The sequence below is a fragment of the Orcinus orca genome, chromosome 3 (assembly GCF_937001465.1).
Source record: "Orcinus orca chromosome 3, mOrcOrc1.1, whole genome shotgun sequence".
NCBI classification, from domain to species: Eukaryota; Metazoa; Chordata; class Mammalia; order Artiodactyla; family Delphinidae; genus Orcinus; species Orcinus orca.
The window spans coordinates 31,090,367-31,103,720 of record NC_064561.1 but is presented as its reverse complement, the minus strand read 5'-3'; the positions used below and the strand labels follow the sequence as shown (position 1 = coordinate 31,103,720).

The 13,354-nt window shown below is 44.4% G+C and overlaps 1 protein-coding gene across 8 annotated transcripts in view; it reads left to right on the top strand.

Moving 5' to 3' along the window:
- TENM2 (teneurin transmembrane protein 2) overlaps window positions 1–13,354 on the top strand; it is a 713,065-nt gene that overhangs the window by 184,678 nt on the left and 515,033 nt on the right. For 5 of the 8 annotated variants that reach the window (XM_049707222.1, XM_049707221.1, XM_049707218.1 and 2 more), the window contains exon 1: window positions 408–561. The exons of the other annotated variants lie outside the window; for them this stretch is intronic. In XM_049707222.1, coding sequence (XP_049563179.1) covers window positions 510–561 — 52 coding nt within the window. In that variant the 5' untranslated portion in view covers window positions 408–509. Of the gene's footprint in view, window positions 1–407; window positions 562–13,354 lie in introns of those variants that run through there. 8 annotated transcript variants of the gene reach the window in all.

The window sequence follows — 13,354 nt, the reverse complement described above, 5'->3', positions numbered from 1 at the left end:
CTTCTACCTAAGTAGAAATGCCAAAGCAGAGATATGTCAGCAACTAAGAGAATAGTTGTGTGAAGTAATAATAAATACACCCAATGATGATGCCTCGAAACAACAGAAATTGTACACATACACACACACATGCACAAACCTTTTTAAGAGATATTTTTTAAAGTCTGTGTCAAACAATGTTAACCCAGAGAAATGCAGAAATGTCAGACATGGGCAGGACTTGCGGTTGGCATTTGGCTGCCAGCGGGGGAGGCGTCCTCCCACGCTAATTCCTCAGGAACCTCATGCTGTGTCTGTCTACAGGGAAGGGAGAAAAAAAGGGAGGAGGGGGAGAGCAGATATTGCCTCTGATGTTTTTCCTTCGCAGCTGGAGAAGGCCTCAGCTGTGTCAGGCTGGGACTGCTGGTGATTTTCTGTAGAGGGGACCACATAAGGAAGAGCAGCCCATCCCAGCTTATGCCAACGGTGACCCAGCCTCTCCTGATCGTCAGCGTGGCTGGCACAATTGAATGCAAGCCAGACTGCCTCTCATGGAGACGCGTCAGTGCCTCACCTCTGCCTGTGAGTCCTCTCCATGGGAAGGTTGTGATGGAGTCTCTGGGTAAGGGTGAGGGAGGTGCATGCAGATGGGGCTTCGCAAGGACCTTTCCTAATTGACAGAGGAGTTGGCGCATTTCCTTTAAGCCTTCCGTGGGTATTGAGGGAAGGATGGGGGGCTTGGCAGTGAAACTGCTTTTGCCTGCAGCTCTCTAAGAGTAGCTGTGGATTCTTGTCACCGAATAGAATTTCCAATTCCTATCAAGCTGTGGATCTTCAATTTTTTCTACTACCTTCATGATGGCTGCCAGGTATGGCATCAGAAAACTATTCTGTGAACATAGATATAAAATGGGATTGATTAACTGTAAACATCTGTTAGGTCAAGCATCTTATGTCTATTGCCGAAATATTCTTTCAAGTGACTCTGTCTACATCTGTCACGTTTTTTCACCCTCCAGAGACCTATTTGTGGTAGCTCTCTGTGCACTGATTGGCTTTACCCTTGGCTGTAGTTCTGTGTTGAGGCATTTTACTTTTTTAAACATCTTTATTGGAGTACAATTGCTTTACACTGTTGTGTGAGTTGCTGCTGTATAACAAAGTGAATCAGCTATACGTATACATACATCCCCATATCCCGTCCTCTTGCGTCTCCCTTCCCCCCTCCCTACCCCACCCCTCTAGGTGGACACAAAGCACCAAGCTGATCTCCCTGTGCTATGCGGCTGCTTCCCACTAGCTATCTGTTTTACATTTGGTAGTGTATATAAGTCCATGCCAGTCTGTCACTTCGTCCCAGCCGTCCCCGTATCCTCAGGTCCATTGTCTATGTCTGCATCTTTATTCCCGTGCTGCCCCTAGGTTCTTCAGAACCATTTTTTATTTTTAGATTCCATATATATGTGTTAGCGTATGGTATTTGTTTTTCTCTTTCTGACTTACTTCACTCTGTATGACAAACTCTAGGTCCATCCACCTCACTACAAATGACTCAATTTTGTTTCTTTTTATGGCCGAGTAATATTCCATTGTATATATGTGCCACATCTTCTTTATCCATTCATCTGTCGATGGACATTTAGGTTGCTTCCATGTCCTGGCTATTGTAAATAGAGCTGCAATGAACATTGTGGTACATGACTCTTTTTGAATTATGGTTTTCTCAGGGTATATGCCCAGTAGTGGGATTGCTGGGTCATATGGTAGTTCTACTTTTGGTTTTTTAAGGAACCTCCATACTGTTCTGCATAGTGTCTGTATCAATTTACATTCCCACCAACAGTGCAACAGGGTTCCCTTTTCTCCACACCCTTGCCAGCATTTATTGTTTGTAGATTTTTTGGTGATGGCCATTCTGACTGGTGTGAGGTTGAAGCATTTTTAAAAACAGGCAAAAGAGAGCGGAAATGATTCATTCTATTAACTGAACTTTTCTTCAAAACATGGATGATTCTTGCGATCTGTATCTGATATTTAGGGTGCTGAACAGATTTTTAAGAAACTCCTGGTGTATTCTGCTGCAGGTGCTGGGTCTGTTGACACATCTTCAGGTGTACTGTTTGCCTTCGAAGGGCACACTGCTGTCACGGCAATTTAAATAGAGTAATAATAATCCCTTGCATTTCAGGGCGATTTATGGTTTACAGAGTTCTTTTACTCATTTTATCGAATTGATCTCACTTGATCATTACATCAACCCTGTGTGGTAGGTATTACGATTTTTATTAGCTCCATTTTGTGAAGGAGGAAACTAATGGCAAAGGACTCGTCCAAGGTCATACAACTGAGAGTGGATGTGTTGGTACTTCACTCCTCGTCTCAGGCCTTTGTTTTCTTATGCAAATGACCTGTAGGTGGTAGAGACACAACCACACAAATACAGGTTCCCACTTCCATACTTGCCTAACATATATTTGCCATTTTCCTTGTGTGGCCCACTGCTTGCCCTGCAGGCCACAGTAAGGACAGTGTGGAGTAGAACAAGTTCAATTTGAGTGTGCGATGCCTTCCTTTCCTGCTGCACACATGCGTACACATGTGCCGCATGTGCACGTACTCTGCTCCCTGGGTTTAGGGGCCCTGAGATGCTGTGAATTTCCTGTCATTTAAAAAGCAAATCATTACTGAATCTGATGGAGGGTTAATATTCACTATCATGACTCTAGAGAAGACAGAAGGCCGATTCTATAATAGTGTGATCTCATTGACAGTTGAGTAGAAGGGATCAGGGAGAGCTGGGGGAAACACCAACATCCTTCACATCATCACACATCAGGTCCCTCCACGTTTGAGAACAAGCAAGTGTGCCTCCAGCAGCCAGGGAGGGCAGACGCCCTCGTGGAGCTTAGCACTCTGTTGAAAACTGGCCAGCCAGAGACCTTGAGAGCTAAGACCCACGCATGAAGTATCTAGGGACACTTTCTTTTTTTTTTTTGGCTGCACTGCACAGCATGTGGGATTAGTTCACCAACCAGGGATCAAACCTGTGCCCCCTGCTGTGGAAGCGCAGTGTCCTAACCGCTGGATCGCCAGGGAGGTCCCTAGGAACACTTTCTAATGGCTACCTGGATGAACCTCACTGGATTCAGGCGGATACAATTCCCTCCTCCCACCCCTCCCTTCCCCCAACCAAGGCCCTGCTTCCCAACATCCGCATTCAGGCCCAACAGCAGGTGTCCACTGGCTCTTTGTCAGAACACAGGGATGGGACTTGAACTGTCATGACACAGGCTCCCATGAAAAGGGAGGCATCTCTTTTCAGGTTTACCAAGTATGCTTGGCAGTACTTTCTTCGGCAGAAAGAGGGCGAGGGATTTTGCGTGACATTATTTCCTTTGTCGGGACAATTTCATATTCTCAAGCTGCCTTCTTAGATCATTGAACAGTGCCCCGGTTACTTTCTAGAACAGACAGATGCCCTCCCACCTCAGCCACCGTCTGCCTTCGTGCTTTCATCCGCGCGCACGTGCAGAAGTGACACAGAATATCGCCAGAGTTGGCCTGGTGAGGGCTGTCTTTTCAACTTTCTTTTTGAAGTTATTCTGAAAAATCTCTTGAGACATAGGTGGAGGGTGGATTCATCAAATCTTAAAATGTCAGAGCTGGAAGGCAGCATAAATTGCATGTGGTCCAACTGTCTCATTATAATGATGAAGAAATCAAGTCCCAGGGAGGTTGAGATTTGTCCCAGTTTATCATGATAATGACTGTGTTCCATATCTTGCATGTGTCCTTCACGTGCCCCTCCATCTTTCAAGACCTCGCTCTCTGTCCTGAAAGCTGACCACATAGGCTGCACTGTGGTCGCCCTTGTCCCCTGGCTGCCAACTGTTTACTCAGTGGGAAGAGATCAGAGGGTGGAGGGAAGGGGGGCAGGGTACTTATCACCAGCTTCCTCTTTGTCATAGGGCCACGAGCTGTCCCCGAGATGCCAACCCTCTCAGGGGGCCCTCTCCATATAGTTTTCTCTTTCTGGTTCCCCTCGTCACTCCCTCCCCTTGACCCTTGCCAATGCCGGCAACTTCCCTCTTTGGCTTGCCCAAGAGCACTGCACCGACCCTTCTGTTTTCCCTGATCCCTGACCACAACTTTTAAAATAGTCCACTGAATAAACTTTCCTCACTTTACCCAGTTTGTGTGTCATCTGCTTTCAGGCTGTGACCTTGACTGACATAGTAACAGCTGGAGCTAAAACTACAGCCCAGCTGGTTCTCCCTCTTCTGACCCCTCTACCCTGTTAGTCCTTACACCATAGTTTGTTTATTATGGATAGCTTAATACTTTGCATAAATACGTAATCTCTTATAAATACATATTGCTAGTCACTATGAAAAGTATTAGCATTCAGTGGTTAAACGCATGTGTTCAAAGTCTTGGGTTCAAATCTCGGTTCTGCCACTTACTAGGTGTTTCTTAACTAGCAAGTTGCTTGACCTCTCCATGTCTCAGTATTCTCGTTCATAACTAAAAGGCTATGATGAAGATTAAATGATACCAGTGCATTCAGAGGACTTAGTACACATAAGTGTTCAATATGGAGTGTTCATAAGTGCCCAGCACATGGTAAGTGTTCTGTAAATGTTAGGTTTTACTAGCATTTGCTCTTTGTCAGGACTCAGTTTCTGCACATGGACACATTTATTAGGACTCTAATTCTGTAAGTGGAAAATGTGCAGATTTTCCCGAGCCTTGCACAGTGTCATAAAATTTCATGAGTATGAAGTCGTTAGTTCCCAGGAACGCCGAAGAGTGATGGGGAAGTGACGGGGAGGTGCTGATAAGCGGGGATGTGAGTCATGGGGCTGCGAGGACAGACGGAACAGGAATGCAGACAGCGCCCTGACGGACAAGCCTAGATTTGCCCGGGAGCTGTGCTCTGCCTGGCGGGGATGGGAATCAGCTCCCTTCCGGCAGGGTGGGTGTCACTTCCCAGCTGGCGGACCCGAGGGGAGATCATGGAATCTGTTGCTTGAGAGAGACAGTCATGAGCCTGGAGGTTCCTGCAACAATCAAGATACAAGGGCTAGTTTCCAAAGATGCCGACGAGTCCCCACCTGGAGACAGGATTTCTTTAGTTTCAGGGTGTGAAATAAAACATTGCGTTCTTTTTCCAAAACAGTAGATTTTGTTTTTCGGAGACTTGTGCTTCCTTTGGAATTGTTGAATATTCAGAAATGTGAAATGGGTTATATTTGAGTGTGGCCGTCCAGAGAGAAGAGTTGTGGGTATTTGGAGAGAGGGACTGGCCCATCCTAAGCTACCTAATCAAGTAGAATGTGAGGCGGGCTCCTCCCCGATTAAAACTCCGTGTGGTGCATTTTCTCCTGGTCTCCCCAGAGGTGTGGTAAGTCCTGGCTTCCCTTACTTACACACAGTGTCTCCTATCATTAAATAGGAGCCTGGGACATGCCTCTGGAAGAAAAGGAAATAAAGTCATCCCATCTTCTATTGCCCAGTGACAACCCTCTGTTATTACTTTATGTCAGACAAGCAGAGAGTTGAATACCCTTTTGGAGACTGCAGGAACCTAGGAGGAAGTCCACGCTGTAGTGTCTCTGCGAGTGGGTCCAAACATCCTACTCAGGCAGCCGGGGCTCCTCCCACTTGTCCCCTTTTTCCCTTTTCTCCTTTGACTAGGATTTTGATTTCTGGTCCAGAAGGTCATTAACCCTGGAGCCGACAGTCAGATTGCATTGAGGCTTCCCTAAGCGCCCTTGATGGAGTGACTTGTACATAAACGTCGGTCCCGAGTGCGTGTGCTTCCCCCCGTAGCTGGCCCCTTGTTGCTCTGTCCACCCAGTGTGTCCACACTCCCGCCCAGCAAGGCACCCACTGAGTGCCTCTGTGGCACCAGGACTGTCTGTGACTAAGATAGTGAGTGAATGCATCCTCCTTTCTCAACTTGCTGCTGTATCTCTTTTCAGTCTTTTTTTTTAAGGAACTTTGTCAGTGAGTCCTGTCCTGGATATGCTATGTAAAAGTAAATCACTCTGTCTCCTACCCAGCCCTCTCACTCTCAGTCCCCTTTACCTCGTTGTATTTTTTTTCTTTCTTTTTTTGTGTGTGTTCATGGTACTTCTGAGTTTCTGACATGCTGTGTAGTTATTTATTATGTTATGGTTTCTTTGCCTCTACCCACAGGTATATAAGCACCACCAGGGCAGGAAACTTGGTCTATTTTGTTCAAAAATATATCCCATGTGCCCAGAATGGTGCCTGGTACATGGTAGGTTCTCTGCCAGTGTTTTGCAGAATGAATGACTAACCAAGCGTCCCAAAGAGGCCACTCCAAGAGATTCCTTAACTCTAGAAAAAGGCCCAATGCTGTGTTTTTCTCCACCTTGAAGACTGTGAACTGCTATTAGGAAAAATCACTCAAAAATCAGATTCTATGAAAATGTTAGTATCAAGGCAAAAGAGAAATTTGTCTTCATAACTGATACACGTTTCAGCTTTCGATTATTAACAAATTGAAGGCACAAGGTTAAAATCCCCAAGTAGTACACGACCCCACAAAATGCCCTGCCAACCTCTGATTAAGGCCCAGTGGCCCTGACGTGAGGCATCGGAATCTATCCCAGGGCCCTCTGCGGAAACTGGCATCTCCACTTAGCTTCCTGAGTTTCCCAACAGCTGTTCTGAGCTCGGGCCCTTGACATTCCCCCTCCCACCACAGAGGCATCCAATGATGATCATATATCCGCTGGGCCAGAGATAGAGAGAGAGTGCCAGAAGGGCCACATCTAACAACATCACTGATTAGAAAAGTTTCATCAACTTTGAATCATCAGTATGCTTGCACCAATGAGCTGAGGGCTGCAGGAATCAGCTGTGTGGCTGGAAAGAATTAAGCAGATGCGGAAGCACCGCCTGACTTGGGGCTAGCCTGAGGAACACGTAGTTCTTGATTCTCAGATGGCTTTTTGGAAGGGAATCAAAGTGACTCATTTTCCATCTCTCTCTCACACACACAGACGCACACAGTGTGCGTGCGTGCATACACAGATCTAAGGTAGCCTACAGATGAACTAAGAATCTGAGCAGCTTTTTAGGAGGAAAAAAACCTCCTCCTGCCACATCCCCAAACACCCATATTTCTCCTTCTGGGTGTGGGAGAACCTAAGCAGGTCTATGATCTGTTTTTCATCTGCATAACACATTCGAGCTGCTTTATCAGGTAGAAGAAATTCCACTAAAGATCAACAAGAATGCATAATGTTTGCAATGGCCAATCATTTTCTCAGAGCTGCTTCCCTCCCCTTCTTATCTTCATGTGTTTCTTTTGCCTATGTGAGGCCCTCTGGGATTTAAGTTGGTGCCCCAATCTGCAGGGTTCGGGTTGTCAACGGGCAATGGTAAGGTTAGGGATGAAAAGCCGATTTTAGATACTTTCTTAATATTGATCTCTGTTTATCAGAAAGACTTTTGCTGTGCTGGTTCACTTCTGTGCTTAGGCAAAGGCTTTGACAGATTGACTGCCACAGCGTTTTCAATCTATTGTAAAGTTGCATCAGCATTCAGGGTGCCGTTTCCCTTTCTCTGACCCAGTTTTAAAAACATCCAACTCAAGGTGCTTCATTGAGTTTACATAGAGGTTGCAAAGCAATCAGAATTCCTCCTACAGTTGTTACCACAAGAATTGCTATAAGGCCCCTGTATCTTGCCCCCCAAAAGCCGCTGTCTTTTGGTGTAAAGAATGACTGCCATGCAGGAAATACTTTACCAAAATCCAATTGAACTGTCAGAGTTTTTTTTTTTTTTTTTCCCCTTCCTCCCTTGATTCCTTTTCCATTATCACTGATTTTCTAGTTTGTAAAGTCCACGTTCACACTTTCTCTCTGGCCTGCCTTCTCCCTGCAGAGCAATTCCAGAAACCAGTTCTATGGCCCTAACGCACACGCTATTAAATATTGGCGCTCCAAGCCGCAAGAGTTTATTCCAACTCTCTCGTTGAAGGCAGCCCATGCAAGGCTTACTGCTTAGAGAAAAAGATGGCCTAAGCACGTGAATGCTTTAAAAGATCTTTCTGAAAAGTGCTTCTTGAGGTAGATTGGTTTGTGTTCCATCCTGTCTGCTGTGTTCATTTTCTCTCTCACCTACACAGGCCATAGAAAGCACAGCTTTTACCAACAGCTTTTCCCAGCTCCCAAGTCAATGTCATTGTGTTCTTTCCATTAGATTCTTTATGCTGAGTGTTTGAAATGGCAGCCTCACGCTCCCAAGTGATCAGCAAATGTCAAGTGTCCCCAAGCACAGAAACCAGCTGAGATACTAAGGCACTGCAGGCTGAAGGAGGATTGTATTATTGTTGTTAGGTTTCTGGTGGGATGGGGAATAGGGAGAAAAGGCGGGGTTGCGGGGCGGGGAGAAGATGCCTCACACAGACACAAACACATCATCTTCAATCGCTCAGCATCTTTCAGTAAACAAAGTCATGCTAACACCAAATTTGGAGACAGTTTGCTAACTTCATTACCAGCCTTGCCTGGAGCAAATGGTAACTGGCAGTGGGTACTTCTAACTTTTCTTGAATTTGTTTTAATACCTGGAATGATTCTCCCATGTAGGCTGAACTTCCCCTCACTTTGAATTGTCTGTTTACTTTAATGAAGCCTTCCCTAGCTCTCCAACGTGTTGAGCTTGACAAGCGTTAATTTACAGAGAGCACTTTTTTTTCCTTTTCTTTTTTCCTTTAGCCCTTGCATGCTTGCAAGGCAAAGAAGCCAGTGAACAACTGACGAGCAATACATTGTTAATCCGGGCTTTCTAGGGGAGAAAGGTGACTTGACCAATGAAAGTCTGAATTTCCAGGCTCTTCCTGCTGGTGGTCTACGTTGTATCTCTTTACTTTGGCTTCTTAAAATAGGCATCTTCAGATAGGGTCTGGCCAAGAGAGAGATGCTGGGAAATTCTCAATTTCACATTCCTGCTGCTGTGGCAAAAAAGAAAAAAAATCGTAGTTGAGGGTAAATTTGAGAGACTGCTGAGTCCTCCTTCCACTTCTTGTAACTCCGATTTGACGCTCCAAGCTGCTATTCGCTTTTTTATGTCTCCGTCCAGATTTTACTTCTCCCAGGAAATTTTCAGTGACCACCCCTCCCCATGCCACCCACAGTTAAGTAAGGTTCCTCTTCCCTGCTCTCGTGGCACCATCTGTTTTTTTCCATCACAGTGCTTCTTATATCCTATTTAAATTAATTTAGCAATTCAATTTAAATTGTCTCGATTGTCAGCGCTCCAAGGAGTGAGATGCTGTCTCACCCTTTGTCAGATCCCACCTGGCAAAGAGCAGCTTCCCAAGAAGTAGACTTCTGTGGGATGTGATTTGTAAGCCTTGTGATCTGTAAGCCAGAAAGAGCAGTCACTCTTGCCTCTGTGTTTCAGGCAGTCCACTGAGTCACGTGTGGCAAATAAGCCTACCTTTTTAGAAATAAATAGAGCACATTCCTAAGCAGAACGGGGGCACTGGGAGACTGTGGGCCACGAGGATTGCCTCTTCCCCGGTCTGTCACCCTCATGCAGAGGAGATCAGGGCCGGGATGCATATTTATGATCTCTGGTTGAATGTGCCTTCTCTACCTGCCCATGGGGAGCTCTCCCACGAGTCTCCCCTCCACCAGCCACACTTCCCTGCTTTGATGGATGGAGCTGACTGGGCAAATTGCTATGCTGATGAACTGCTCAGCTACCTGAGCACATGTTCCAGGGAGATCTCCAGGGATAAACCACATTTTAGAGAAGGCTTCATCCACAGCCTGGGGTGAGCCTTTTAGCCCTGAGCTAGTGGAGTTGCTGGGGTAAAGAAGATAAAAGACTACAGTTATCGCGCTCACTTTTTAGCAACCCCGGTGCCTGTCCTTGGGCTAGAAGGAAGCCTTACTGCATTTTTCTCTCCTCCCAGAAAGTTATTCAAATTGAGCCCTCGAGGTCTGGGTGTCACTGTGCTCATTGAAAGAGGGAAACCAAGAAGCTGAACTGAAAGCACTTAAAGGCAGGATGCATTACCTTAAAATATGCAGATGGAAAACTGACATTATTGTCAATGTCAGAAGTCACCTTTCTGAGTAAACATTCACCTCTGGGCAAATGCGGGGCTGTGTTTCTTTCCGTTTACAAATGACAGTATGCAAATGCAGGGGGGTTGTGCCCCAGAACTCGGAGTTGTCTTCTTTCATCTATCCGTAATGAGGAACATGCAGGAATCTGTCAAAAACGGCACCCTGGGCTTGATTTGTTCCTTCTGAATGGAGGGGATTTCAGCAGCGTTAAATCTGCCAGTTGGTTTTGTGCCTAAGTATTACATCAGTCTCTCGTATGATCTTGCATCCTGTGTAAAATGCAATATTGGGGCCTAATGGGCAGGATTAACAAGAGCTGGGAAGCCATAAATGAAAGTTTCTTGTTTCTAGAGAACAAGTTAGAGCTTTTATATTATCTGCCGCGGAGCTCGGCGAATTTAAATATATCTCTTGGGCTTTGGTAATATTCGTGTTAATGTCAAAATTGATCCCATTGTTATTGAGACGTGTGGTTTTTTTCAGGCTGAAGACCCATAGTGCCTGTTGCCAGGGCTGATGAATATCTGAGTGGGATAGGTTCCTTCCATCCTTTTCCCAGAACTAAGTGAGGTTATCATTGGTGCCTGCTACCAAGTTGTGTCTGTAGGTTTGCCTTTTCCTGTAGTTCACTCATAAACTTAACTGATATTTTTTTGAGTACCTACTATGTGCCAGACACTCTACTTGACTCTGGGGATGAAACAGTGAACAGCAAGATCTGGGCTCTTCCCCCATAGGATTCCTACTTAGATATGGAGAGAAACAATAAAGTAAACACACAAGCAAAAAATTATAATTGCGCATTGACATCAGTGCGCCATGGGAAAAGAGGATGAGAAGAGAGGGAATTATGGGGAGGGAACCCACTAGATCTGTTGGGGACAAGACAATATTTAAGCCGCGACAGAAAGGACGAGGCCAAGCCAGCCTTGAAGATGGAGGGGGAAAGAGCTTTCAACACAGAAGAATAGTATGTGCAAAGATCCTAAACTGGGGAAGAGCGCGGGATGTTTGAAGAATTAAATGGAGATGAGCATGTCTAGTGCAAAACAAGAAGGCAGCGTGGGATGAGATGGAATTAAAGAGGCTTCTGTAGAGAATAGATCATACAGGGCCTTGTAGCCATGGAAGGAGTTTACCATTTTATCCTAAGTGCAGTTAGAAGCCATGAAAGAGTGTTTCTTAGTTCACTTTACATCTTTTAAATCTATATTTTTACACCTATTAGGATGGTTATTATTATTTTTTAAAACGGCAAGGCTGAGGAGAAATTGGAACCCTTATGCGTAGCTAATGGGAATATAAAACTGTATAGTACTTGTACAAAACAGCGTGGCAATTCCTCCAAATATTAAACATAGAATAAGCGTAGGATCCAGGGATTCCACTTCCGAGTATATTCCTAAAAGAATTAAAAGCAAGAACTCAAACAGGTATTTGTACACCCATGTTTGCAGCAGCATTATTCACAATTACCGAAAGGTGGAGATAAACCGATCGTCCATTGACAGATGAAAGGATAAGCACAATGGGATATATACATATAGTGGAAGAGTATTCAGGCTTTAAAAAAGGAAATTCGGACACATGCCTCAATATATGAACCTTGAAGACATTATACTAAGAGAAATGAGCCAGATACAGAAAATAAGGATCATATATTCCTACTTATATGAGGTACCTAAAGTAGTCAAATTCATAGAGACAGAAAGTACAGTGGTGATTGCTGGGGGAAGGGGGGCGGGCGGGGAGGGAATGAGGAGTTTCTGTTTAATGGGTATGGAATTTCCATTGAAAAGGTGTCAAAGTTCTGGAGATGGATGGTGACGATGGTTGTACAACACTGGGAATGTACTTAAAGCCACTTAATTGTACACTTAAAAAGGATTAAGATGGTAAATTTTATGTGTTATATATTTTACTATCATTTTAAAGTGCTTTGAAAACTCCCACACTATTTTATGCTAGCTAGAAAGGCAAGAGGAACAGTAGGGAAGACAGATAATTGCTCCAGTCCAGTATTAAGACAATGGTGGTCCAGTGGCAATAGAGATGCAGAGGATCAGTGGATCTGAGACATATATTAAAGGGAAAAAGCTACAGGACTTTACTGATGGATAACATCACAGTTCTTTATAGTTTGACCTCTGATACACTTGAAGCTTTTAGACCACACTTATGGGGGGAGGGGGGGCGGGTAAAGACTGGCAGAATCCCTTTGACTGGCAGATGTGTTTAAGCTTGACATCTTGGTGTATGACAAGGAAAGCTTTATTTTTAAACCTTTCAGTAGTCTTGGATGGAGTATGGGAGCTATTGCTGTTGACATGTGAATATTTGCATGCACTGTCACACAGCAGTCATATGCTCTGTGTGAACACGGCTTGTCTTGTGATTTGCAGGGATAACTAGCATGTGGCTGGAGTTGTTCACTCCCTTCCTTATTAGTAATGCACGTCTTTCATTAGCATATGCAACTAACTACTCCCTTTCCCCTGTGTAGTGTTGACATTCATTGTAATGATTTATTATTCAAGCTAAATAACCCTCAATGTGAAACAACAAACATGACTGTGTTTGTGTTTTCCATTTGTTTTCTCTTTCTTGCTTCCGCCTAAGTAGATATTTCTTTACGTGATAATTACATGGTGCAGAAACAAACAATTGGAAAGCCCACTAGAAAGATTATGAATGTGGTTTATTTTTTTTTTTGATTGAAAATCTATGCCATTTTAGTGGCATCCCACATAAGTGACTTGGAATTTTAAAATTATTAGATTATTAAGATGTTTGTTATGAGCAAACACTCCATATAAAATTTAATGATCTATGAAAGGGCCACATTTGGGCTTCTCATGGAGCCTCTGAAGACCCAGGAGTCTTGTTTTTTTTGTTTGGAATGTTTCTGGAATGGTCTGAACTATGAGGTTATAAAATGGTAGAGAGCATTGGCTGGGGAGCTCAGCAGTTCCACTGCCTGAGTCATATCCCAGCCACTGACTGGCTGTGTAACCTTAGGTGATGCACTTAAGCTCCCTGAACCTCAGTGTTATCTTCTGTAAAATGGGGCAATAGCCATACCTGTCTCCAGAGGTCCTTGTGATGATTGAGATACTAAATGTGAAGCCTTTGGAACAGTGCCTTAGAATAAATGCTCAATAAATATTAGCTGTTATTATCATCAGTGAATTGCAAACTGTACGCCCATGAGAAAGACATTATGAAAATAAATGTATGTAGAGACATAATATAAAAAG